Source organism: Canis aureus, chromosome 29 (genome assembly GCF_053574225.1).
Source record: "Canis aureus isolate CA01 chromosome 29, VMU_Caureus_v.1.0, whole genome shotgun sequence".
NCBI classification, from domain to species: Eukaryota; Metazoa; Chordata; class Mammalia; order Carnivora; family Canidae; genus Canis; species Canis aureus.
The window spans coordinates 12208929-12236488 of NC_135639.1; the positions used below are offsets into that span (position 1 = coordinate 12208929).

General features: G+C 36.6%; 1 protein-coding gene and 1 pseudogene across 4 annotated transcripts in view; one reads left to right on the top strand and one right to left on the bottom strand.

Moving 5' to 3' along the window:
* Positions 1 to 27560, top strand: part of CACUL1 (CDK2 associated cullin domain 1) — an 81002-nt gene that overhangs the window by 30371 nt on the left and 23071 nt on the right. For all 4 annotated transcript variants that reach the window (XM_077877464.1, XM_077877462.1, XM_077877461.1 and 1 more), the window contains exons 2-4: positions 2334 to 2460; positions 3570 to 3672; positions 26863 to 26958. In XM_077877464.1, the coding sequence (XP_077733590.1) occupies positions 2334 to 2460; positions 3570 to 3672; positions 26863 to 26958 (326 nt within the window). The remainder of the gene's footprint in view (positions 1 to 2333; positions 2461 to 3569; positions 3673 to 26862; positions 26959 to 27560) is intronic.
* On the bottom strand, positions 20796 to 21208 carry LOC144300779 (U6 snRNA-associated Sm-like protein LSm3 pseudogene; annotated as a pseudogene).

A 27560-nucleotide genomic window follows, 5' to 3' on the forward strand; every position in this document is an offset into this window, starting at 1 on the left:
GGAGACCCAGGAACAAGTCCCGCGTCGGGCTCCTTGCATGGAGCCTGCTTCTCCCTATGCCTGTGTCTGTGCCTCTCTCTCTCTCTCCCTCTGTTTCTCATGAATAAATAAATAAAATTTTTGAAAAAGTAAAAAAAATAAAATTGCTTCTAAGGCTGTCTGTGCTCTGGCCGTCTCCATCCTTGTGTGTCTTTCTTTGCACATGAATATACAGTTCCTTTGGTTTTTAGCCTTATACGTAGTCAAAACATTTGTTTCTTCATTCCTTTCAGTGTAGGAATTCATTTGTCAAGATTTTCATTCCATCTTTACTAGTACATCCTGGTTAAATTTTTTTTTTTTTTTTTTTAAGATTCATACAGTAAGTTTTTATGGTATGTTGGTTTTGACAAATGCCTGGAGTGCTGTGTTCACTAGGATGATTCTACATAAGAGTTCATCCCATGCTGCCCTTTGTAGATAGTCCTCCCTACCTTAGAGCCTCCAGTCTGTTTTCCCTTTTTATAGTTTTGACTTTATTAGTATCATATAAGTGAGAATCTTATAATATGTAGTCTTATATAATATAATCTTATAATATGTGGTCTGATTCTTTCAGTTGGCAGAAAAGCATTTAAGATTATTCTGTGTTGTATGAATCAATAGTTCATTCCTCAAGTGTCCTTTAGAACAAATTTAAGCAAGAAAAAGTGAATTGATTTAAAGAAAATACTGAACAACAATGACAGAGATGGCATATACATGTGAGAAACATTTTGAACCTGAATCTGGAAATCAGTAATGTGATGGACAGGTGCTAGATAAGGCTTTCTTTATCTGGTACTCCTGGCAGTAATTAACCATGTACTTTTGGGGAAATCAACTCTTTGTTTTCCAGTTTTTGATAAAATACCTGATGTAGTAGTTGTTAGCTCCTGTCTCCTGAGATAGTGGTGTTTCATAAGACACAGAGTATTTTGGATGCCTGGGTGGCTCAGTCAGTTAAGCCTCAGACCTTTTTTGTTTGTTTGTTTTTTAAAGATTTTATTTATTCATGAGAGACACAGAAAGAGAGGCTGAGACATAGGCAGAGGGAGAAGCAGACTCCCTGCGGGACTTGATCCCAGGACCCCCGGAATAACAACCTGAGCCAAGGGCAAACATTCAACCACTGAGCCACCGAAGTGCCCCAAGCCTCAGACTCCTGATTTTGGCGTGGAGTGTGATACCAGGGTTGTGGGATCAAGCCTGGCGTTGGGCTGTGTGCTTAGCACAGAGTCTGCTTGTCCCTCACCTGTCTCTTAAATAAACATAAAATCTTAAACTAACGGGGGATCCCTGGGTGGCTTAGCGGTTTAGCGCCTGCCTTCGGCCCAAGGCCTGATCCTGGAGTCCCGGGATCAGGTCCCGCGACGGGCTCCCTGCATGGAGCCTGCTTCTCCCTCTCCCTCTCCCTCTGCCTGTGTCTCTGCCCCTCTCTCTCTCTCTCTCTTTCTCTGTGTGTCTCTCATGAATAAATAAGTAAAATCTAAAAAAAAAATGTCTTGAAATTTTAGGTTCTTTGGATAGCTCTTTTATCCATGGGAGGCGGGGGTAGTAGCTCTTTTTAACGTTAGCATTTCATTGTTGTGAAGCAGCTGACACCCTGGATTGTTAGGACCAGCTGTTATAAAGCTTTATGAAACCTTGATTAAAGGAATAAGAGCCAGACAGTAGGAATGAGGTAAGCCTCATTGTAAGTCTCCAGTTCGTTTATGTTTTTTCTGTTGGGCTTATCAAGTGTAAGATAGGTGGAATCTGAGTCAGAGCTGTAGTAGTATCTAGGAAGTACTGGAGGTCCAAAGATCCCTGCAAGTTTCTGACAACTTCTTTTGTTACTGTAGCATTTGGACTTTAATCCCCATAGTCCTATTGTTAGGTAAATTTGTTCAGGGATGCCTCTGAAGATTGATTGTTGGAGTTCATAGTTTCCTAGGACTTTATTGTGGCTCATGGATAGGCCATCTTGTCACATCATTGACAATGTATTTTGGAGGGTGAGTGTGTGTTTGAGACTCAGCCACTGTTAACAGATAACTGGAAAAGGAAACCAATGATACTTGCTTGTTTTGTTTTTATTTTTAAAGATGGACCCATGGTCATTCCTTTTTACATCATAATTAATGGCTGCTTTAATATCCCTGACAAGATTGCTGTATTCATTTTTTTGAAATAGGTTAGTAATTTAGTAGTATTTAGGTGATAGAGTGTCAAATTAGATTAAGTGAAAGGAATTTGAGAGCACAGAATTGCTGTGATTTGTGCTTACTTTACATGTGGTATATAGTAATATTTATTTTATGTTTTACTTTTAGTAATGAATGTTATAACTATTGAAGATTATAAGAGCACATACTGGCCAAAATTGGATGGTGCCATAGATCAGCTTTTAACTCAGAGTCCTGGTGACTATATCCCCATATCCTATGAACAGATATACAGGTAAGTCAAGATTTCATTTACCTGGGTTTGAGAGGGTACAATAGGGTTCATGACACCTTGAAATATGGCAGTATATATACATATAATATTCATAAGGTGACTTTGTAGGTTATTTGTATATTTCACACTTAGAGGCTAGAGGTTTGGTTTATACTTTCTGCTTCAGAATTGGCTTTCAAATCAAGGTAGAGTTAACCCTAACTCACTTAGACTTCCTCCCATCTCAGCCTGCTACCCCTGCTATACATAATGAAGAAACTTTGTAGGTTAGCAAAAAAGAATGACAAGTACCTGGTGTAAAAATCTGTATTTTTTGATCTCACAGAGAGACCCTAGCTTAGTTTGTTGATGTTTATTGACACACAGTTCTGTCTTTGGTTACTTTGTTTCCCAGGTCCTTGTAAGTGGAAGCAGTGAGGACTTGGGGTGGGACCTGAGTTCAGCGCAGTCACAGAGGAGGAGGTGATGATAGTTGTGTTGTTCTACACAAGTGATGCATAAAGAGGTTACATTACAAACCTAATTTTTATGAGTTAGAAGCTTGGTGTGAATTATCACTCTCTCTCCTTTATTTTGACATGCATTGAAATGAGAGAGTGAAACTGGTTTATAAGTAGTTATCATAGTCCCAGTTTCAGATTATCACCCAATACTAAATTACCTAGTACTGCCAAAATGTGTAACACAGTACTCAGAAAGATTTGCAGATAGTGGTAGTAGCTCTTTTATCTGAACACTGATTGGGGCAAGGTAAATTTCTGTTTAAAAGTTGTGATTGGTCGGGGTGCCTGTGTGGCTCAGTCAGTTAAGTGTTCAATTCTTAATTTCTGCTCAGGTCATGATCTTAGGGTCATGAGATTGAGCCCTACGTTGGGCTCCCTGCTCAATGCAGAGTCTGCTTAAGATCCTCTCCCTCTGCTCCTCCTCCTCTCAGAAAAAAACCACACTTCCTTGCTCTCTTTCTCTCTTTCGATTAAAAAGTTGTGATTGGTTACTTTTATTAGGCCTGAATTATTTGCCCCGTGACTGTGTATCCGAAGTATGCATTCATCTTAGGTTGAATGCTTCACCGTTAACTTGGTTTTTCTGTTTTGGTTTTCCCCCCACAGTTGTGTGTATAAATGTGTCTGCCAGCAGCACTCAGAACAGATGTACAGTGATCTGATTAAAAAGATAACTAATCACCTAGAGCGAGTCTCCAAGGAGCTGCAGGTAAAGAACTGATTGTTACTGATTTTTGCTTCCTTGAGATTTTTGGACTGTTTGGAATTAGTCTGTAGAATACATATTTGGAGGCTTGTTAATTTGATTATAGTATAAATTTATAAATATTTTCTAGATGAGTATTGACCAAACTGTCTATCCTTTAGAATAAATTGGTAGAAAATTAGAAATAAATTGTGGAGCTTTTTAAATTGAATAGATGTTAACTGATTCCATTTATTACCATGTCAATGTTTCTTTTATTTAAAACTTTGTTATTTCTGCTAACTTCAGATTTTGATGACTTTTATAATGTAAACATATGTATATTTTAAGTTTTTATTGTAACATTTTTTGGTATTCTCTGTGGAAAGTGGTGTTTGCCTGCTAGTTTCTGATATTTGCTAATATAAAAACAGTTGAAGTCAGCATTTTGTTGATAAGCCCTCTTTAGATGAACATCATCCCAGCTGTAAAATCTGGATGGGGCAAGCTGTAGAAACATTCTGTTTAAGGAAGCACTTGGCTTCTGCTCCCTGCCCCTCCCTGCCTTGGTAAAATTTCCAGTGCTTGAAGATCTGGGACTGTCTTTATGCCAGGGCCAGATAATATTTTAGTTCTGGTGTAGAAATAATATGTTGTGTAGAAAAGTCATTCAGCAATAGATGACCAGGGTCCATATCACACTTAGGAAGTGTTCCAGCAATTCTGAAATACCCAGTTTCTAGCAACTGTTGGGGCCTGCTTTGGCCTTGGATATTGTTCCTCACTTACCTTGTGCTCTGAGGTATCTTGGTCTTGTTTACCCGAAACAGTTGTTATACTAATGCAGCTTTTTTTTTTTTTTTTTAAATTATAGTGAGAGGAAAAAAAAAATATAGTGAGAGCTATGTTTATCATAGCCAAAAGTATACTTTTCCTATTGTTAGAGTGTAAACTGTTTTATTAATCTTTTTTCCACTTAAATACGCAGTCTTTGCTCATTTAACAAATATATTTAGTACCTAGGCTTGTATTTAAGTTGTAATTGAAACCCAAGATCTGTGCATTATAGCTTTGAGTTAATTTGCTTACTAATTCTTGCCTCTCCCTTTGCCCTTATTTCTCACATCCAGTTCATTACCGAATCTTATTTGCTCCTCATTTCTCCCTTGGCTCTTGTCTGCTTCTGTTCACTTGCCACTGGCAGTCCAGGCTACCATCCATCCTCTCGTGTTTTACTGAAATGCTAATCCTCGCTGGTTGCTCTGCCTCTGGTCTTCACGTCTCTTGCTTATTCTACATTTCTGTCAAAGTGGCTGTTTCTAAAGCATAATCTGATTATCTTTTTTCTCTTAGATTGAAGTTTAAACTTTTTAATATGCTTTAGGAAGCCTTTCATGATCTGATTCCCGCTTATTTCTGTGACCTCTTATATTACGTCTCTGCTCCTGCATACTGAATTTATTTCAGCTCCTTGAACAGTTATTTAGCACTCTCTCTCACTTCTTGGCTTTTACCATGTTAACTTCACCGCCTAAAACATTCTTTGTTTTTCTCTGCCCTCTTATTTTTTTGGTCAGTGTGAATTTACAATTTTGGCTGACCATTTATCTGTGCCTCTGTAACACCTCGTATATTATTGTAGTTCGTTTGTGTATTATAATTTCTTATTTAGCTGTGTCTGTACCTCCCTCTGTCCCCAGTATTTTCTGAGAGGGCAAGAAACATGTCTGACTTCTTTGTTACTGTGTTGTTAGTACCTAGCCTAGTATCTGATACATATGAGGCATTAAATACCTTTTGAATGAAATGTATATCACATGTTTACCATAAATAATTTACTGCTTGTTTGAATAAAATTTTTCTAGTAGAAATCTGAATGTGATCATGTTTTTTAACATCAAATATTAGGTGGGCTTTGGGGTTTAGGGAGTATCAGAGCTTTCCTTAGATCAACAAGGAACTCAGTATCCTCAAAAAGGGTTGTTTTATGAACACTGACTTGGTATTATTGAAGTAATACTAAATAATCTTCTAAAACAGAAAGCAAATCATTTTGCTTCAAATTATCAGGACAGGGATCCCTGGGTGGCGCAGCGGTTTAGCGCCTGCCTTTGGCCCAGGGCGCAATCCTGGAGACCCGGGATCGAATCCCACGTCAGGCTCCCGGTGCATGGAGCCTGTTTCTCCCTCTGCCTATGTCTCTGCCTCTCTCTCTCTCTCTCTCTCTCTCTCTCTGTGTGTGACTATCATAAATAAAAAAAAATTAAAAAAAAAATTATCAGGACAAAATATGTAACTTGTCTTATTTGTATCTATGAAATGTGAATTGGAAATTTTATACTGTTTATTATACTTTTGGGCTCTGATTTCTTATTAGATCATGAATTTGACCAACAGAATTGTGATTTGCTAAATTAATTTATCATATTAGAGTTTTTGGGTGAATTTTTCTCGTATTTAGTTTTACTAAGCACTGTAAGACCTCTTTTCATTCTTACAGTTAGAATGTTGTTTTAAAATATTTTGCGAGGGACACTATAATATGGTGTTATCAGTGATAGCTCAGTCTAACTGATAGTTTTGGAAGGCCCCTTGGCTACATTTTTGCCATGAGTTTGTTTGCCCAGTTGTCAGTAATGAAGGTAACTTGTAATTTGCCCAGCTGGGCTGTCTGGGGTACTAGTACTTTGGAGTCACTGAGGTTCAGAGAGTAAGTTTTGGATATTTTGGAGAATGAGCCCTGTCATTGTGCCTAGAGTTCCTTTATTCTTTATCATGAATGTCTGATTGTTCTGTTGCACCTTTCTTTATTGATGTACCTTCATTTATTTAACTGTTTTTTGATTGAGGAATATTTACATTCCTTCTAGTCTTTGGCTATTACTTACTAACAATGTTGCAGCATTGACTACATCTGACCATATCGTAGTTCGCAAAAGTAGTACCAAAGTAGCATTCCAACCAGTTATGTATTTATCAGTGAAGTGCCTATTTTCCCATATCCTTGCTAATACAGCTATATTATAAGAGTAAATAGTTTTTACATTACACAGTAGGAATTTTTATTAAAAACTAAAACATAAGAGTGCTCTCTCTTTTGATGTTAGTATTTTGGAAACTATCCTGATAAATGTAAAGGTAACCTATGATGTAAAACCAGGGAATTTAGTTGATTTTTAGAATCAACACATGTTCTACTTAGAATTTAGCAATATGGGCTATAAAAAAAAATCTTACTTCAGAATGGTATCTTTTGTAAGATTATAAAGTCTGACCATTGTTAAATGGCCTAGTGAAGTGGATAAAAACATGGGGACCTTGGTTTTCATCTTAATTCTGCTATGCAGCTGCTGTGTGCCTTTTGATTAAACATGCTAATATTCTTATAAATTTTCTCAACACTGAAATGAAATGGCTTTACTGAAATATCTGGTTTCTTTAAGCAGAGTTCTGAGATACTTTGTCTCCTACTTCCTGCTTGGCCAATCCTCTGTTGTTTTCCCAGACTTAAACTCATTAGCGTCCACCTACGTGGAGTGTTCTGGAGTCCTCGTGCTGTCCTCAAAACAAAACAGACCATTGGAATTTCTTCTTTCATGGACTTATAGCATCTTGGCAGTAACAACCCTGTTAGCAGTGATTGTGTTGTATACAGGTCTGCATACATGTCTGGCCACCTTACAGGTCCTCCATTGAACGCAGGGACTCTGTCATGTGTGTCTTTTTATGCTTCATGTCTGGCACCATTACAGCTCAGCAAATGATTGTTGAGTAAATTGCTCAGCAACTAAATTTGACCTTTACCACGGAAAGAGTAGCATAATTAGCTTCACAGGATTACTAATCTTTATGTTCTCTAGGCATTTGGGCATTTTATTTATTTAGAGTTCAGTTAATTCGATTTATTAATTTATTCAGTGTCACAAATATGTGGCATAATCTTCACATGATCTCTACTTTTATAGAGACCTTAAGAGCACTTTTCATATGGAACAGAATGGGATCCATTAGCCAGAAAAGTTGTATTTTGGTTGGAATGTTTTGTTTGCTGCTCTGATTTTAGAAACAAAATACTGTTGTTATGAGCTAAAACAAGAGTGGGATGAGTCGCATTTGGCAGATAATCAGAAATGTAGTGCTGGTGTTGATAATCAATAAGTTGGACCTTCAGGGCATGGGCCTTTATCTTTCAAGGACATCTTAAAATAGCTGCTGGTTTGTATAGTTTACATGTCAGAGTGATTTATTCATCTCCATCAAAAGGCATATCCTGTTGGTGAGACTGAGTGAAGAGTATATGAAATAATGTTCCATATTCTCCAGTTATTGACTTAAGAGCTTGATAATACTATTTTCAGAGATTTCAAAAGATTTTAATTTGTTAAATCTAAATGTTCTTGTGTAAGAGTGTAATCTAACATGCCACCTCATAAAAATTTTGTTTCTTTCATTTTATTTTATTTTATTTATTTATTTTTTTAAAAGATTTTATTTATTTATTCATGATAGTCACACAGAGAGAGAGAGAGAGAGGCAGAGACATAGGCAGAGGGAGAAGCAGGCTCCATGCAGGGAGCCCGATGTGGGATTTGATCCCGGGTCTCCAGGATCGCGCCCTGGGCCAAAGGCAGACGCCAAACCGCTGCGCCACCCAGGGATCCCTGTTTCTTTCATTTTAAAAGAAACAATGACTTTTCCACCTTAGTAACTTTATTTTTCTTATTTTTTTAAAGATTCATTTATTTATTCACAAGAGACACAGAGTTGAGAGGCAGAGACACAGGCAAAGGGAGAAGCAGGCTCCTCACAGGGAGCCCAATGTGGGACTCGATCCTAGCTCCTGTGATCAGGCCCTGAACCAAAGGCAGGCGCCCACCTGCTAAGCCACCCAGGCATCCCCACCTCAGTAACTTTAAAAAGCTTTTTTGTTATTAAGTTTATTAAGTTACTAAAATCACTTAAATAGCTAACCCCACTTAGAATTCTTCTTACTATTATGTTGTATGTAAATCTATACTTTTTAAAAAATCTGTTACCAGATTAGATTGTTTGAACTGTAAGCAGTGTATTTTGCCTTAGTGTTTTTTTTAAACCATTCTTCCCCGACCCTGTCCCTTGCACTTCTCTTTTTCTTTAAATGTGATAAATTCTCTGTTAATATATTTTCCTTTTTTCACGTCTCCAAAGCCTCAGACGTTCATTGCCAGTCCTGATTTTTTTTAACATACCAGTGAATGGAAATAGATGACTGGTTTCCTAGTTTAGTGAATAATATTGTTAGTTTTTGGAAAATTCTGTTGAAATTTTTAGCAATCATCATGCTTCTGGTAAGGGCTCAGACCAGGGTCTCTAAATGTCTATTGAAATTTCAACTTGGATTTCTTCTTGTGGATACTTCATATTTATGTCTAACTCTGAATTCCTCTTCACCCAAGTCATTTTCACTCTTAGACTTGAGATTTCATGTTTATCTTTGACTCCTTTTTTCTCCTTTACCTCTTGTTCCCAGGTAATTGTTAAGGTTGATAGAACACTGTTGTTTCACTTACCTCTGTCTCTTTTCCTTCTTCACATCATTATTGGCACGTGTCTGCAGTAATCTCCTAATTGGTTTGTTTTTCTCCACTCTTTGTTTTTGGCTGAGTAAACTAAAAACACTAATTTGATGGGCATACTTTCTTGTTCAAAAACCTTAAATACTCCCTATTGCCTTTCTCAGTCACAGTTGATTTTGTAGTTAGTATAAAGAACTGAGCTGGTTGATTTATTGCAGGGGCTACTAGAGGGAAACCTGATGTAGCCAGTGCCTTCCATTCAGGTGTGCAAGGAACTCTATTAGGTATAGCAGCAGATATGTGATTGGTAAGACTAGATAATTTGGACTAACCCTCCTACTGATTAATGATTTTAAAAATGATTAAGGTTGCTATAAAAAGCAAAGAATTAAAGGACCAGGATCTGAGAAGAAGGAAACCCAGAGAGGGCAGTCTAGCATTTGAACCATTTCTCCACAAGGAGCACCTGTTTATTCTGGAAAAAGAGGCTAATAGGCTGAGCAATTTAATAGCGTTTTGATGGGCTTATGGGAATAGGATGATCAAAATTGAGAGTTTAGGGTCCATTAAACCTGAAGGATCACATCCCAGGAGTAGTAAGAATAATAAGTTATAGACCATTGTCCCCGGAGCCTGATTCCTGACTGCATTAAAATGGTCTGGATTTACTGGTACTTCTAGTTGCTTACCAGAAGCAAAAGTAAATTGTCTCCAGAGAAAGATAACATTATCCTAGGCATCAAATTCGTTGTCTGATTTTTCATAAACAATATCTGGCCTTCAATCAGAAATAACTAGTCAGGGGATCCCTGGGTGGCTCAACAGTTTGGCATCTGCCTTTGGCCCAGGGCACGATCCTGGAGTCCCGGGATCGAGTCCCACGTCGGGCTCCCAGCATGGGCCTGCTTCTCCCTCCTCCTGTGTCTCTGCCTCTCTCTGTCTCTATGTCTATCATAAATAAATAAATCTTAAAAAAAAAAAAAGAAATAACTAGTCATATTAGGAGATGAGCATAAAAGTAAGAGAAATGGTAAAATATATTTTTAGATAAGAATTGAGAGAATCCATCACCAGTAGTCTCTCACCTTAAAGAAATTAAGACTATTCTTCAGATAGAAAGAAGGTGTTCCTAGATGAAAACTTGGGAGAATCAGGTAGGAATGAAGAACAATGGAGAAGATACATATGCAGGTGTAGAATAATAATGATAATGTCTTATAGGGCATAAAATACATATAATCAAAACACATGATAATTGGATATAAGATGGAAGGGAGTAAATGGATTTAAAATGTCCTAAGGTCCTTAGATTGTATAGGAAGAGGTAAAAGTACTAATTTAGTTTAGACTGATAGAACAGGGATGCAGTCTATAATTTTAGGGCAACCACTAAAAGAATGATAAAAGAAAATGTAATTAATAGGATAATGGAGAAAATGGAATAATTTATAAAATAATAAAGTCAAGAAAAAATAAGGTACAGAGAACAGATGGGAAACATAGAAAACGAATAGTAAGATAATAAATTTAAGCTTCATATATCAATTATGTGAAATGTCAAAGACTACTGTACTGAAAGAAGTAAGCAGATTATCAAACTGAATGAAATTGTGCAACCTTATTCAGTGCTGCTAATATGAGGCAGTGTACTTAGATAATTTTAGGCAGAAGGATTGCCAATAAATGATGGAAGATGTACAGACATTAGCCAGAAAGAAAGATGATATAACTACATTGATTAAAAAAAAAAAAAAAAAAAAAGTAGTAGATTCAGAGCAAGAGGTATTATTGGATATAAAGAAAACTTTTTATAAAAAGTTCCAGTTCCTGGAAGTTAACATTTCTAAATGTGTATGCACCCAATAATACAGCCACAAAAATTACAGGTGCAAAGAACGGACAAGTCCACAATCATAATGAGAAGTTAGTGCATCAATGACATTAGTAGCATTTATCTCAAGAAATTAGAAAACGGGGGGATCCCTGGGTGGCACAGCGGTTTGGCGCCTGCCTTTGGCCCAGGGCGTGATCCTGGAGACCCGGGATCGAATCCCACGTCAGGCTCCCAGTGCATGGAGCCTGCTTCTCTTTCTGCCTGTGTCTCTGCCTCTCTCTCTCTCTCTGTGTGACTATCATAAAAAAAAAAAAAAAAAAAAGAGAAATTAGAAAACGAATGCAAAGGAAACTCAAAGAATTAGGTCACAATCTTTGCTAGTAGGCCTTTGGAATGATAAGTATTCAAGGAATGGTGGTACAAAGCACAATAAGAAAAGTGCCCTGTCTGAGAAAAGGTGTAATAATCACAGCCAGATGGAGGAATAAAGAAGAAGTGGCATTAAAAGTGAAACGCCTGGGTAGCCCCGGTGGCCCAGTGGATTAGCGTTGCCTTTGGCCTAGAGTGTGATCCTGGAGACCCGGGATTGAGTTCCATGTCCGGCTCCCTGCATGGAGCCTGCTTCTCCCTTTGCCTGTGTCTGTGTCTCTTTCTCTCTCTGTGTCTCCCATGAATAAATAAATAAAATCTTAAAAAAACAAACAAACAAACAAACAAAAAAACACCATGAGGGGGCACCTGGGTGTGACTCAGTGGTTGAGTGTCTGCCTTTGGCTCAAAGTGTGATCCTGGGGTCCTGGGATCAAGTCCTGCATCAGACTCCCCATGGGGAGCCTGCTTTTCCCTCTGCCTATGTCTCTACCTCTCTCTCTCTGTCTTTCATGAATAAATTTTAAAAAATGAAATGCTATGAAGAATGGGTAGATGTTTGGGGAGGAGTCTATTTAGGCTGAGGGCACTTCATAAGTAAAGGCAGTTTTTGGATAGGCTTGGGTAGTAAGGAGTGGTCCTGTGAAGATAGAGTGTGACATTTGAGAGAGATTGGGAGGAGATAAGGCTGAAAAAAGGCAGGTTGGAGCTAAATTGTAGAAACCCTTGAATGCCAGGAGTTGTTTCTTAGAAAGATTGATGTGAAATACGAGAGACTACAAGATGGGTTGGAATAGGAAGGAATGAGATGTAGGAAAATAGTGGTTGCAGTAGACGAGGTGAATTACAGGTCTGTGGTTCTTTATCTGCAATTCCAAAAAAAAGTTTTGCAAATGGATTTTTCTTTTTGTAGGTTTGGTGTCAAAACTCACATGGTAGTAAAACTTGGTCTAAACCCGTGAGGAACTTGAGGGGAGCATTCATATATTTCTTTTCCAGGTATTTTGATGTGTTTTATATTTTCTCCTAGAAATACCAATGCATTGATATTCCCAGTCTCTAGATTACCTTCTAAATCAGAAAAGTTCTGAATTATGGCACATATCTGGCCCCAGGAATCTTGGATGAGAAATTGTGGACTTGGTGGTAATGAGAAAGGAGAAAGAAGTTTCTAGGATACATTGCAGGGATCAGAGAAACAGTATGTAGCTAAAACCATGGCCAGTTGGAAGAGAGGCAGGGTGAGAGGATTGAGAGATCGATTTGGTTTCCATAGAAATGTTGGCTGTTGCTAAAGGGGACTTGAGGTGTAGAGAAGGAGGATGACAGTGGTTTGAGAATGTTCAGGTCAGCAAACACAATGTCCATGTGCGAGCACATGTGCTAGATGCTTAGGCTGCAGCGATAATTAAGATGTGAGTTTATTCTGCTTAGGAGAAAGGTATAATGATCATTTTAATACACTGGAATGTGATGAGTAATAGGATAGAGATTGGAAAGGAATCACAAGTCTTGATAATTTTCCCCCTTAAAAAGAATCTCAAATTTATCCCATGCCACATGCCTAGTTTAGGTCCTCATTGGTACTGAGCTGAAAAATAGAGAAAGGTTTCTAGTTTGTACCTTGACTGTGCACCTTGCCTCAGTTCATTTTGTTTTTTTTTTTTCAGACTTACATCATTTTTTTAAAAGATTTATTTATTTGAGGAGGGAGGGGAAGAAGGAGAGGGAGAGAGAATCTCAAGCAGAGTCACTGACAGGGAGCCTGATATAAGGGCTCCATTCCACGACCTAAGATCATGACCTGACCTGAGCCACCCAGGCACCCCCTCACATCCTCTGTTTTCTTAACCTTTGAATCTCTATTTAGCTAATGAGCAAAAGACCATACTCCTAAGCAAGGATTTCAGGGCTCTTCACACTGAACTCAGCAAGATAATCTAACATTATTTTGCTATTAAGATTTAAACAGGCTGTGTGTTTTCATATTTATGTATTTTCTCATTTGGTTTCTTTTGCCAGTATAGTTGACCTTTGAACAATGCGGGGGCTTGGGGCACCAACCCCCATGTAGTTCAAAATCAGAGTGTAACTTTTCACTCCTCCGAAACTTTACTAATAGCCTACTGTTGATGGAAGCCTTACAACAGAAACAGTCGATTAACACAGATTTTGTATGTTGCATGTGTTATATACTGTATTCTTACAATAAAGTAAGCTAGAGAAAAGAATATGTTAAGAAAATCATAAAGAGAAAATATATTTACATACCATACTGTATGAAAAAAAATCCATGAATAAGTGGACCCATGTAGTTCAAACTGACCATGTTGTTTGAGGGTCAACTCCCCTCTTTCTGCAAAGGGGGCATTCTCCTTGTCTTAGTTAGGGTTTGCTGAGCTTTTAACTTCAGTGTTCTGGCATGCTTTTAATGAGTCACTTTCTCTTCCTTGCTTCTGTAGCCCTTTGTGTTACTACTGTTGTCCTTAGTTTAGCACTTTGGCACTTGTTTAGGATGCCATCTTTGCAGCATTGTGAACTGTTTGAGAGCCAGAATCCCGATGTACTAGTGTTGGTTTCTTTTGGCCTATTGTAATCTCGAACTAGTTAAGTACTCATTAAGTAAATATGCTGATCATATTACTATTGACCAAATGTTTGCATTTCTCTTACTTTTGAATGCATGGAAAGAGTATATGTCTATGTTCCATTGAAATTAGACTTAGCCAAGTAACTGACTTTGGCCTGTGAATTGTGAAATAAAGTGAGGTGTGTATGGTGAAGTGTGTACCCAAAGATCTGAAGCTCTTAAAGATCAGCTCTCCAATTTTCTGTTTTCTTTTGTCTGCCAAGTGTTTCAGATGGTAGAGGCTCCCTTATCTTGGATCCCAAGGGTAAGTATGACATGGGGCAGACTTTCAAGATGAGCCTGTAACCCAAGAAAGAAAGTATTGCTATGTATTTTTTTTCTTGGTTTTTAATCCATTAGAAAAATTTTTTTTGAGATACAATCACATACCCTAACATTCGCCTTTTTAAAATGTACAAACTTACTGGTTTTTACTGTAGTCATGAAGTTGTGCAGCCATCACTGCTAATTTCAGAACATTTGAGTTACCGTAGAAAACCCAGTCATCATTGGCAGTGATTCCCTGTCCTTCCCCTTCTCTCAGCCACTGGCAACCACCAATCTACTTTTTGTCTCTGTGGATTTGGCTATTCTGGACATTTCATAGAAATGAAATTAAGCAATATGTGACCTTTAGTGTCTGGCTTAATTACAGTGTTTTCAAGGTTCATTCACATTTATATCATGATTTTCTTCATTTCTTTTTATGAATAACATTGTGTTGTACTACATTTTATTTATCCAAACTTTGTTAAGTCACTGAGACTTTAGGCATTGTTTTTTTGACTGGTATGATAAGTATGTGAATTGACAATATTTAGAATATCCTGTTTGCCTCACCATTTGGATAATTGAATTTAATGGATATAACATTCTTTACTCTTTAAACTGTCTTAAGTGACACTTCCATATTTTGGTTATTCTTATGTATGTCTGAATCCAGAACCCTTTAGAGCAATCAGAAGGCATTTTTCTCCCATGTAGGTTGATAAATTTATGTATTAATGTGCTTTATCCTGTTGAGAGTATATTTTCACTTTCACTGCATAAAAACTATTTTGATGTTTTGATCTGCTAGCTTTACAGCCATCAACCCATTAACAAGTGTGTTCCTTTCAGCAGTTTGTCAGTGATTTGTAACTTACATTATACATTATGTACATGTACAGAGTGTTGAAACAGACTTGGTTCCCGTACCAGGCCAGTAACATTAAAGCGTTAGGAATACCACCACTAATACTAACCTGAGTTCAGGTCCCCAGAAGAGACCACAAACACAGGTGGAAGAAAAATGTGCAAGTTTTATTCTCCCAATAGGACTGAATTTGGAGCGATTTAAATGAGTATTTGTCAACTAATTACATTTTAACCATTTATTTTAATAAGATTAGAGTAGTTTTGATGTCTTGGTTGAGGTACATATAATTTGACTCCCAAACTTAGTAGTAGTAATGGAAATGAATAGAAACTAAGCCATAATTAGTCAACATTAACTTTGTTTTGCTCTTCCCAGACACCAGATTACACATAAAAGCTTTACTTTTTTTTTTTTATTATTGAAGTTCGATTTGCCAACATATAGTATAACACCCAGTACTCATCCCCTTAAATGCCCTCCTCAGTGCCCGTCACTCGGTTACCCCATCCCCCTGCCTGCCTCTCCTTCCACTACCCTTTGTTTGCTTCCCAGAGTTAGGAGTCTCTCATGGTTTGTCTCCCTCTCTATTATTTCCCATTCATTTGCCCTCTTTTCCCTTATAATCCCTTTTACTATTTCTTATATTCCCCATATGAATGAAACCATATGATGATTGTCCTTCTCGGATTGACCTACTTCACTTAACATAATACCCTCCAGTTCCATCCACGTCTAAGCAGGTGTGGGTATTTGTCCTTTTTGATGGCTGTGTAATATTCCATTGTACATATAGACCACATCTTCTGTATCCATTCATCTGTTGAAGGACATTGAGGCTTCTTCTACAGTTTGGCTATTGTGGACCTTGCTGCTATAACCATTGGGGTTCAGGTGTCCCAATGTTCCACTGCATCTGTTTTTTTGGGGTAAATACCCAGTAGTGCAATTGTTGGGTCGTAGGGTAGCTCTATTTTTAATTTCTTGAGGAACCTCCACACTGTTTTCCAGAGTGGCTGCACCAGTTCACATTCCCAACAGTACAAGAGGGTTCCTCTTTATCCACATCCTCTTCAACATTTGTTGTTTCCTGTCTTGTTTATTTTCACCATTCTGACTGGTGTGACTGTTGTTTCCTGTCTTGTTTATTTTCACCATTCTATAAGAGTCTCTTATAAGAGTATAAGAGTATAAGAGTATACTGAGGTATAAGAGTCTCTGATTAAGCTTGGAAAACTATGTAGTTTAGCTAAGTTCTTTTGTTATCATCAGGGTGGTACTGATGTATTCTCCAAGCTTTCTGCATTTGATGTGGATGTGGCACTTCACTTTTTAATAACTTTATAAGCACTGAATTTGACAGCAGTATCTCATTGTGGTTTTGATTTGTATTTCCCTGATGTGCATAAAAGCTTTACTGCCAAACTGCCAACAAACTAAGCCAGGTTCTTTTGGTGTTAAAAATCAGAGCAAGGTTTGCTTTGCTGTTTGTGTTCTGTCCAGTGGGTGGCAGCATAATTCAGCTGGTTGTCTTGCATGTGGTCATTTGATATTTATATATTTTTTCAAGGCTATAATTTCTGTATATGTTGAATCTACAAAGTGTGTTTTTAGAAAAACTTTCATTCCCCCAAATACGTTACTCACTCCTCACCAATTGAGGATTACTTTAGATAATAAGAAAATTGCCTGTTATCTTTATGTAGATTTCAATATAAAATAAATATTGCCAGCTGGTCAGTAGCTCTTCATATGTGTATTTTACTGATTTTTTTTTTCTGGATAACTTATTTGGATATCGTTTTTTAATCCAAACTAAAAGTTTAAGCAGTTATAGTTGTACTTGTCTCATAGAATTTGCCAATGAGAAACTTAGTAGACCACAATTTTAATAAGTTCACTATAATTTTTCAAGATAGAGACTGTGTTTTCTTCTTATGTCTTCATTGGGCTTAACATAGTGCCAGATCCAAGAGAGATCCAATAAGATACTTATTGATAAAGAGCGTATTAGAACCAGCTGAGATTACTAGAACCATCTACTTACTCAAGTTAAAGCAGCATCTTGGAAATGGAATTTGTGATGAGCAAGAGAATGAAATCACTTAAAGAGTAGTTATTTGCGGTTTTTTATATCATGTGCACAGAGTGCACTATGAGTTGTATTCTTTTCAAAATAAACTTTGTTTTGAGATAGAGTTTTGTACTTAAATTAGGAAAGATAAAGAGGGCTGCCCTGGTGGCTCAGTGGTTTAGTGCCACCTTCAGTCCGGGGTGTGATTCTGGAGACCCGGGATCGAGTCCCATGTCGTTGGGCTCCCTGCATAGAACCTGCTTCTCCCTCTGCCTGTGTCTCTGCCTCTCTCTCTCTGTGTCTCTCATGAATAAATAAATAAAATCTTAAAAAAAAAAAAAGAAAAGATAAAAAAGTTTCCTTTAAAATATAAGCACATTAGGGGTTAGTGGTAATTTTTGCCAAGTGTTAAAGGAGGTGAGGTGTGTAGGAAAGTGAGAAGTCGTCCTAGTCCATCTGACTTCTTTAGATATTTTCGTCTATTAAATAATCCTTGGACCTTTTGTAACTGCTGTGTCACCTAGCTTAGTCATTGTTGTATGGATAAGCTAAAGGAATCCAGGATCACAGAGTCTGGACTTTTAATTCAGTTTTCTCTTAAAGACCTACTGCAAACGAGCCCTTGTGTTGAGGCTCATGGGGATTCTGTACTGTTAGTTTACACTTGGCATTTAATGATTCATTATAGCTTCTATTTTCTTAACCAGCTTTATGGTAGCCAACCGATGGAGAAACTATCCATTCTTTCCTTAGAAGAGATGTACACTTTTTATTTTTTTAAAAGATTTTATTTTTTTAAGTAATCTCTGTCCCCAAACATGGGGCTTGGACACATAGCTCCAGAGTCTCATGCTTTACTAACTGAGCCAGCTAGGAGCCCCAGACCTGGTCACTCTTTAGAATTCATTTCATCTGGTTGGACAGTACTGTTATAAAACATAGAGACCTGAAGTCTCTGATTGAGCTTGGAAAACTATGTAGTTTAGCTAAGTTCTTTTGTTATCATCAGAGTGGGACTGATGTACTCTCCAAGCTTTCTGCATTTGATGTGGATGTGGCACTTCACTTTTTAATAACTTTATAAGCACTGAATTTGACAGCAGTCAAGAAGCTGTTAAATTTAAAAGAAAGATTCATGTAGGGTCTTATCACTAATGTTAAATATGTTGTATCATATTTTTACTAATTTCAGTATAGTTTGCATCTAAATTGTCGCTATTGTCCTGCAATAAATGCCTTATGTTGCATGGATAATTACTGCTCAGCCCTCTCTCCAATCCTCTAGATATCCTTCCCATAAAACTTCTTTTCCTTTGAAATGGTCTAAACTTGAGTTTTCTAAATGTTTAATGGCTGCTGAAATGGCTGTTTAAAGAGTCCCCTGCAGTTCTCATTCAAAATATACCCTTCTGGAAAGTTTCTGAGTCAAGATTTTGGGGTGTGGCAAAGGACTCTGTATCATTAACAAGCCCTTCAGATGATTAGGAGAACAACATTCTTTGAGATTGTGGAAATGCACATGGTTCCTGAACCTGGTCTCTCTTAAGCAAGGAGTGGCGTCATCTTATGTTTAAATATAAGATTGTGTTGTTGCTAAAGCCATTCAGCACATTTTGCCACTCAACACGTTTGCACCACTGAAGTTCTAATCTGGATTAGAAGTATCCATGCAGACCCGGAAAGTAAAAACTGTGCAAGTTAAGCATAGTTTAAGTATCTCATGAGGAGGGGCAGAAATAGACAGTGGTGTGTCCAGATTTTTATTATGTTGTAGAAATATACTTGACTTGGCAGATGTTGATGATATTATAGCTGAATGATAAAAGCAGATTATAAAATAATGTAATCCTGTATTTGCTAAGATACACATACACAAGAACCGAAGAAAATGTTAATGGTAGTTATTTACTGATGTTGGTAGTTATTTACTGATGTTGGTAGTTATTTACTGATGATGCTTTTCTATAATAGTATTTTTGATCTTTTAAAAATATCAGTAAACATGTATTACTTTTGTAAAGATACAGGTTAGTAGCCTTGTTATGTTTTTTACTCTTCCTTCTCATCCTTCCTTCTGCCCTGTTTCATTTTAACATGCAAAAGTCATTTATTTGAAGACAATTAGGATGTTTTTGTGAACAAAAAAGCACATATTCCTAAAATTTTTTCATGTTTCATTTTGGTAGGATGGGGCTGGAGGCAGAGGTAGAAGAGGAGGTATATAAATCTGAAGTTGAGGAACTTGTTTGTATTTTACATCTTTTGTATTCATTCTGGTAGCCCCTAACCACATGTACGTATTCAAATGAAAATGAAATAAACTCAGTTCCTTAGTTTCATTAAATACATTTTAAGTGCTAAGTAGACCTACATGGTTAGTGGCTACCATATTGGACAGTGCAGATAGAGGACAGTTAGAGTGCAGAAAGTTCTGTTGGGCAGTATTGACCCAGATCATAGTATTTTCAAGTCTATGGCTAGAAAATTATTTAAATAAATCATGTTGTTATAAAATTAAATATGCATCTAATCAGAATAACTGCCCAATCTTCTTATCTAGCTTTCAGAATTAAGGATAACAAATTTGTTATCCTTCCATTCTATGAAAGCTTGGCGTGGTATATCAAATCTGATCCTTACCTCCTTGCTCTAAGGAATATACTTAATAACTAAATATATATAATATATATATTACATATTATATATATATATATAATGCTAGTCATATTAAGCAGGGTAGGTCTTCAAAATTAGGTGTCAAATTATTTTGTTTCTATGCAATGATCCATAAGGTTATCATCTAGTTCATTTCACTTAAAAAATTTTTTAAAAAGCACTGTCTACAAAATAACATCTGTATGAAGTTATTAATTGCAGCATTATGATAACAGAGGATTAGCAACAAGCTATCAATTAACAAGCTTGGTTAAATAGTAAATTTCATTTTTTTAAATTAAAAAATTTAATTTAAAGGAAAAAAAATATCAGAAATTGTCTGAGAAAACAGCAGAGCAAATGAATTCCTGAGGAAAGAGTTCTACATCCTGGTGATCACATTTATTGAAAGAGTTGGAAAAAAATTTAAATGCCCTTTAGCTTAAGAATTTTTGAATTATCTGCAAATCAACTCATTTCAGGAGTGGAAGAATCCTTGGTCATTTTCTTTTAAAGATATTATTTATTCATTCATGATAGAGAGAGAGAGAGAGGCAGAGACACCAGCAGAGGGAGAAGCAGGCTCCATGCCAGGAGCCCGATGCAGGACTCAATCCCAGGACTCCAGGATCAGGCCCTGGGCCAAAGGCGGCGCTAAACCGCTGAGCCGGGGGCAGCCCAGGTGACTCAGCGGTTTGGTGCCGCCTTCGGCCCAGGGCATGATCCTGGAGACCCGGGATCGAGTCCCACGTCGGGCTCCCTGTGTGGAGCCTGCTTTCTCTCTCTCTCTCTCTCTCTCTCTCTCTCTGTGTCTCATGAATAAATAAATAAAACCTTTAAAAAAAGAAAAAATAAAAATAAACCTCTGAGCCACACAGGGATCCCCCTTGGTCATTTCTTAATATCAAAATATATGCAAGTTTCTCTTTTGGATGTCTTCTACATTTAAAGAGGCAATCATACAAAATCTCCTATATTCCATACACAATAAATTCATTGTTTCAGCGAACTCTTAATGGAGAAGCAATGAGTACCCTACCATCTCTCCAGACAAAAAGCATCGGAATATTCCATTTTGTTGATTTATGTATCTCTTCATATGTTTCTTCATCAATTTCTATAGTAGTCACAGTTTCTTCCACATCTCCCAATATCATATATAAATGCTGATCATAAGCATGTAATCTGCCTCGAAGCTCTCAGTCATTTCTCATTTCACATAAATTCATTCATCCAGGCTAAGCCTGATGAGATCCAGGGGCTCTTCTACAGTGTTGATAGTTTGTTGCTGGTCCACTTCATCTGCCATTTTTCAAACCCTGCGCCCTTTCCCTAAATAGTACATTTCAAACTTTGGACTTAGAGGAACAGATTTCTTTCTTTCTTCTTTTTTAAAGATTTTATTTATTTATTCATGAGAGACACAGAAAGAGGCAGAGATACAGGCAGAGGAAGAATCTCCATGCAGGGAGCCAGATATGGGGTTCGATCCCAGGACTCTGAGATCAGGCCCTGAGCCAAAGGCGAACACTCAACACTGAACCACCCAGGTGTTCCATAGGAACAGACTTCTTTTTTTTTTTTTTTAATATTTTATTTATTTATTAATGAGAGATAGAGAGGCAGAGACACAGGCAGAGGGAGAAGCAGGCTCCGTGCAGGGAGCCCGATGCAGGACTCGATCCCAGATCTCCAGGATCAGGCCCTGGGCTGAAGGCGGCACTAAACCGCTGAGCTATCTGGGCTGCCCAGGAACAGACTTCTTAAAATGTGGTTTGAGGACCACCAGGATCACTGAAATCCATTCAGGGGGTTTGCAAAATTGAAACTTTCTTGTACTACTAAGATGTTATTTACCCTTTTCTGTGTGTTGATATTTGTTCTGACTGTTCACAAGGAATGGTAGGCAGACTGTTAATGCCTTTCCACAGATCTTCACTTCCACATATTTGCAGTAGAAAACAAAATCATTTTACTTAAGAATATCCTAGATGAAACAGTGAAAATTTTTATTTTTATTTCACCATTTTATTGTGACTTTGAGTATACTTTAAAAAATAATCTGTGTGAAGAAATTGGAAGCTATATACCAAAGTACAGTGATTGTTTTATGATATAGCACTTGTGTGGTTGTATGAGTTTTGAATTAAACTACCTGGGTTTTCTTTTCCCCTATAGAACATATAAAGGAGGTGAAGTGTGTAGGAAAGTGAGAAGTCCTCACTGGGTTTTTATTTGGAAGAATGGCTGACTGCTGACAAATTATGGTTATTTAACTAGACTTTGGTATTTGATATTTTCTCAGAAATGAAGCCTATCACTTCAAGGAAAGCAACTGACAGTATTTGTTGCCAATGATAAAATTCAAGCCTTGAAGTGAAAATTAGAATTTGGAAAGCCTGTATCTATTACCATGACCTCAATGGCTTCCCAGTACTTAAAAAGACTCTTCGGATGAAATAGGTGGTGATAGTAACAAATATAATTTTTTCTTCTTGATGTGTGGTGAAATATGTCAACATATGGAAAATGTATGCAACTCAGTATTTTACAATGACCAATTTCTGATGTTATAAAATGTATTAAAGGATCCATTCAAAGTAGAAGATAGACCAATAGGTTTTAATGTAGTGAGTACAGAGCTCTCATTGATAGTTTCAGACTTCTTGTTGCAACTAACCTTTAAGAAACTTGTTATGTTTCAAAGAAAAATATCCACAATTATCTGAAGAGGATATTAAAATACACCTTCTTTTTCTGCCTATATAACTGTGTGAGGCTAGATTTTCTTCATTTACTTCAACTAAAACAACATACCACAACTCATTCCATACAGTAGCAGATACGAGAATGTAGCAGTCTTCTATTAAGGCAGATGCTATTTTTCTTACCTTTTTGAGAAGATAGTTATTTACATATAACTAGCTTATAAAATATGTAAGAATTTTAACATTAAAATGTTAAAATGCACATTTTATTGTCATTTTAGAATAAATTAATACATATTTTTAAAACTCAGTTTGGATTTCTAATATAGTAAATGTTATTAGATATAACCCATATAATAAACAAAAGCTTTTTGGAATCAATAATCTTTAAGAGTTATAAAGAGCTCCTGAGACCAAAATGTTTGAGAACCACTAGAATAAAAGTCTCCAAGATCTATTGATAGGAAAAGTATAGATTGGTGTGGTTTTATGCTAGCATTTGTGTGTAAAGGGATATAAATGGGGAGACTTATCTTCATGTATGTATGTAAAATTCTTCTGGAAGGATATAAAGGAATTAAGTGTTGGTTCAGCGAGGAAGGAATAAAGGTAAACTTTTTACTTCCTTTTGAATGCATTTGAATTTTAAACCAGATGAATGTATTACTCATTTAAACAAAAACAAGAAATTGAAGCATTTCCACCAGCTATGTTACAAATTTCAGGGAATCTAGCTCTGTTATGAAAAGTTGGAGCAAGTTTAGAGCAATGGGTATTTTTCTGGCACTTTTTCTTTTTCTTTTTCTTTCTTTCAAGAAGGAAATGAAGCTTGCTTATTTTAACGTAAAAAAATTCATTTAATGTCCAAGCCAAATACATTCATGTTGAAATAATATAAATCAAATACGTAGCAATTTCCCCAATGGGGCCCAGGGTATACTGAACTTAAGTTTTAAGGAGGAACAATTTGTTATTTTTTTTAATGGCAGTTATTTCTAGTTCCTCGTAAAGAGATTGGATTTATTTTAAAAGACTGTTATAATTTATAGTCCTGTCATTTAAAAGGTTTTGAGTAAGTGCTGCATGAAATGTAGAACTAAAAAGCTAAGTAAATGTTCTGACATTTGATTTAGTACAAAAAGTGCTTTTTAATACTCATAACCTTTGAGGCTTTGGGAATTCTTGAAAAGAATAACTAAGGAATTTAATTTTATTTATTCTCTCTTCCATTAAGTGTGCCTTTTGATCAATGTTCATACTTTTAACTTTTGAATAAAGTGTCCTTTTATGAAGAGGGAAAATTATTTTAATGCAAAAATTCTTCAGATTTTCTTTTTCTCATATAATACTTCTAAAATTTATTTCTTTGAATGCTGAAATATCATTTCCAGAGTTCTTTGCAGCAGTTTAGAAAAAGATACTACATGTGATTCTGTCCATTAGTTATAGTTAAAAGTTTGCCCACAATGTAGAACCATTTTCCCCAATTTCTTTCGTTAACAAAGAATGACTTTAATGATGTTAATAGGTTTTTCCAAAGTACTAGACAAATAGTTAATTCATAAGTTTACTTACCCTCAGTAGTTGCATGTGCATTTATAATGTTTGACATTTGTCAAAGCATATGCATATTATTTTCTTTGATTGTTGGCACATCTTGGAAGTAGTACAATTTTCCTATTTTATATTTATGGAAATTGAAATTCAGAGGGTTAAATGAATTGCCTAATGTCAATACAAGCTTGTTATATAATTTGAAAGCCGTTTAGATCGAAACAAGGCTAGGTTAGGTTAGATTTAGATTTAAGCAAATTTAGATTTAAGCAAGACTTTTCCTTGCAAAGAAATGCATTTATGTGTACATGCTGTGTTCCAGGTTCTGCGGTCTGCTCTGGAGGTATAAAGATAAGATACAAGTCTTGCTCTCCAGGGCTTGAAGTTTAGTGGCAGAGACCACCTAGTGCGAAAAGTGAAGAAGTGGAATGGTGCCCTAGCTGAGGGCCGTATATCTCATACACAGTTTTGAGGAAGTGACACATAATTTTGAAGAGTGAATAGAAGTTAGCCAGGGTGACTGATTAGGGGGTGATGATAAAGGCATTCGGAAGAAAAGAGTTGAGGGGATCTAAAACAGCACACCAAACTGTTCATAGTGCCATGGGTGTGCTATGCTGGGCTGCATGTGAGAAGAACAGGATATGAAAACAGACAGCATGACCTAAATTTTTCTAAAGGTTACAGGGTGCTAAAATGGAATGTACTGTAAATAGATGGAAGGACTCAGATTGACCAAGGTTTGAGTCTTAGTTCTTGGGCTTATATGCTGTGGCACTGTAGACTCTTTTGAGCCCTAATAGCCTCATATGTAGAATGGAAATTACATTCAATTTGCAGGTAATTAGGAGAACTATGAAAAATAAAGGTAAAGGACTTAGTATGTGCAAATTTCTCAATATGTAATAATGGAAGATGAATTAGAAGGACAGTTCACTACACATATTCTAATATCTAAGTAGAACTGAAAAAAATATAAATTAAATCTTATTTTAAAAATAATATTGGGACATTTGGACATTTCTAAAACAGGTTAGCTGAAGTGGTTTTATAATTTCATTGTTAGGAATCTCTCAGTGTGACATTTCCTTGGTTTCCTTGTTTGAAAGTAAGACTTTCTGTACAGGGTATGGTTATCAGGTAATGAGACTGCCATGGGTTGGAATCACTTTCATTTGCATGATGGTTTGTGCCATGCCCATCTCCCAAATTCTGTGGCCCTGGAATGAATTCTTACCTGGAAGACTTGAATCTATCCTCTTTAACTCTAATCTTAGACATATGACTTGTCCAGTTGTGTGTTTCTTCAGTATTAAAGTAGTGCCTAATTAATTTAGCTTTAGAGAATAAAATGAAGTAGTAGATGGATGTGCTTTCATAAAACACAGTGCCTTAGTCTGCTGGGGCTGCCATAACAAAGTGCCACAGACTCTGGGTAGTTTAAACAACAGAAATTTACTTCTCCCTGTTCTCAAGGGCTGGGGAGTCTATGATTAAGGTAGCAGCTGATTTGGTCTCTGATGAGAACTCTTCCTGGCTTGTAGACAGCTACGGGCTTGCCGTCTACTCACATGGCCTTTCCTCTGAGTGTGCTAGGGGGTGAGTTAGGATGGAGGGAAAGAGAGAAGAGAAGAGGAGGGATAGTGAACTGCCTGGTCTCAATTTTTATGACACTAGTTGCAAAGGATCAGGGCTTCACTCTTACGACTTCATTTATTTAGCCTTAATTGCTTCCTTACTCCAAAGACAGCCACACTGGTTTGGGCTTCAGCATGTGAATTTGGAAAGGGGGACACCTAATTTAGCCTATAACACACAGTAAAACTGGAAGTGTTCTTTTGATGGCTTTATGATTTGAATTTTTGGTAACAATGAGTTAAAAGCCGGACATGTATTATGTTTATTTTATTGTTCTCCAGAGCTACAGATGTATGTGAACCATTTAAGTCCCTACTTTCTGGCTAATTGGTTAGCTATAGAAGTGGCTTACAACTAAGTTGATAGAGAACTCAGAACATTACTGTGCCTAAGGTAATTATAAAAATTCAACATCCATTCTAATAGTATATTAAGCCTATACCATTTCCTGGAGGTTTTTTTTTTTCTTTCTTTTTCTTCTTCTTCTTGGCCCAAATCTAGTTTGGTTCCTATAGGAAATGTCCATAGTTAAGTGATAATTTTTAAACTCATTTATCTTAGTAAATACAACTTGTGAACTTTTTACCAATTAACCAAGCAAGCCTTTTAACTAACATGGTAAAGTTACACAGTTTTTAATTAAAAAAAAATTTTTTTTTAAAGATTTTATTTATTTATTCATGAGAGACACAGAGAGAGTCAGAGGAATAGGTAGAGGGAGAAGCAGGCTCCCTGCAGGGAGCCTGATGTGGGACTTGATCTCAGGACCCTGAATCATGCCCTGAGCCGAAGGCAGATGCTCAACCACTGAGCCACCCAGGCATCCCAAGTTACAGTTTTTAAAGACCGCTAAACCAAACCTTAGTTTTGCATAGCAGAATTTGGAACAAAGATAGAAGTGTTAAATGACTTTCAGAATATAAGCTTTCTCCTTTTCTTTATTGTGAATTTCAATAAGAATTTTAACTCAGACTTCTGAGTCTGTTTGCATTTTAGATTGTGGTGAATGGAAGGTCTTTACCTTGGTTTCCCAGAATGATTACATTTATGTTCTTTCTCACAGGCCAGCCCTCCAGATCTTTATATTGAAAGATTTAATATAGCTCTTGGACAGTATATGGGAGCATTGCAGAGCATTGTGCCTCTTTTCATATATATGGTAAGTTAGAGCTGTTTTCCCTTTCCAAATATCTCAGTTTATTGATCTAAGTACAGATAGATCCAGTTAATAAGCATGTTCTGTTTATCTTTTCTATGTATTGTGTTAAAAATGAAAATTAATCTATTTCAGTAATGTTTGTGTTGACATAGAATTGTTTACCCTTTTACTGTTTAAAAATTCCATAAATAACACTGCTGAATAGACAATTAGGCATTATTAATCAGTACTCAGCATTTGTTTTATTTCTGCCATATGGAAGATACTGTGCTTGGAAAATAAAATACAAGAAAGATATCTTGTCCTCAGAAAGTAGAGAGTTAAGATGTCTATCTAAAAACATGGTATATGATAAATGCCAAATAAATCATTACATAAAAAAAATAGAACAAAATTTTCTTCCATTATGATGATCTCTTTCATTTGGAGAATTATGCCACGAGTATAATTTATGGACTATTCACTTTGTTGATTAGCCCCTTCTCTCTCCTAAGAAGGCAGGGGCCCTTAGCAAACATTATCCCAATTCCTGTTTATTAGATTAGGAAATGGGATGTTTGGTTGATCCTACATTCTTTAGCATAAAGATTTCTATATGTGGA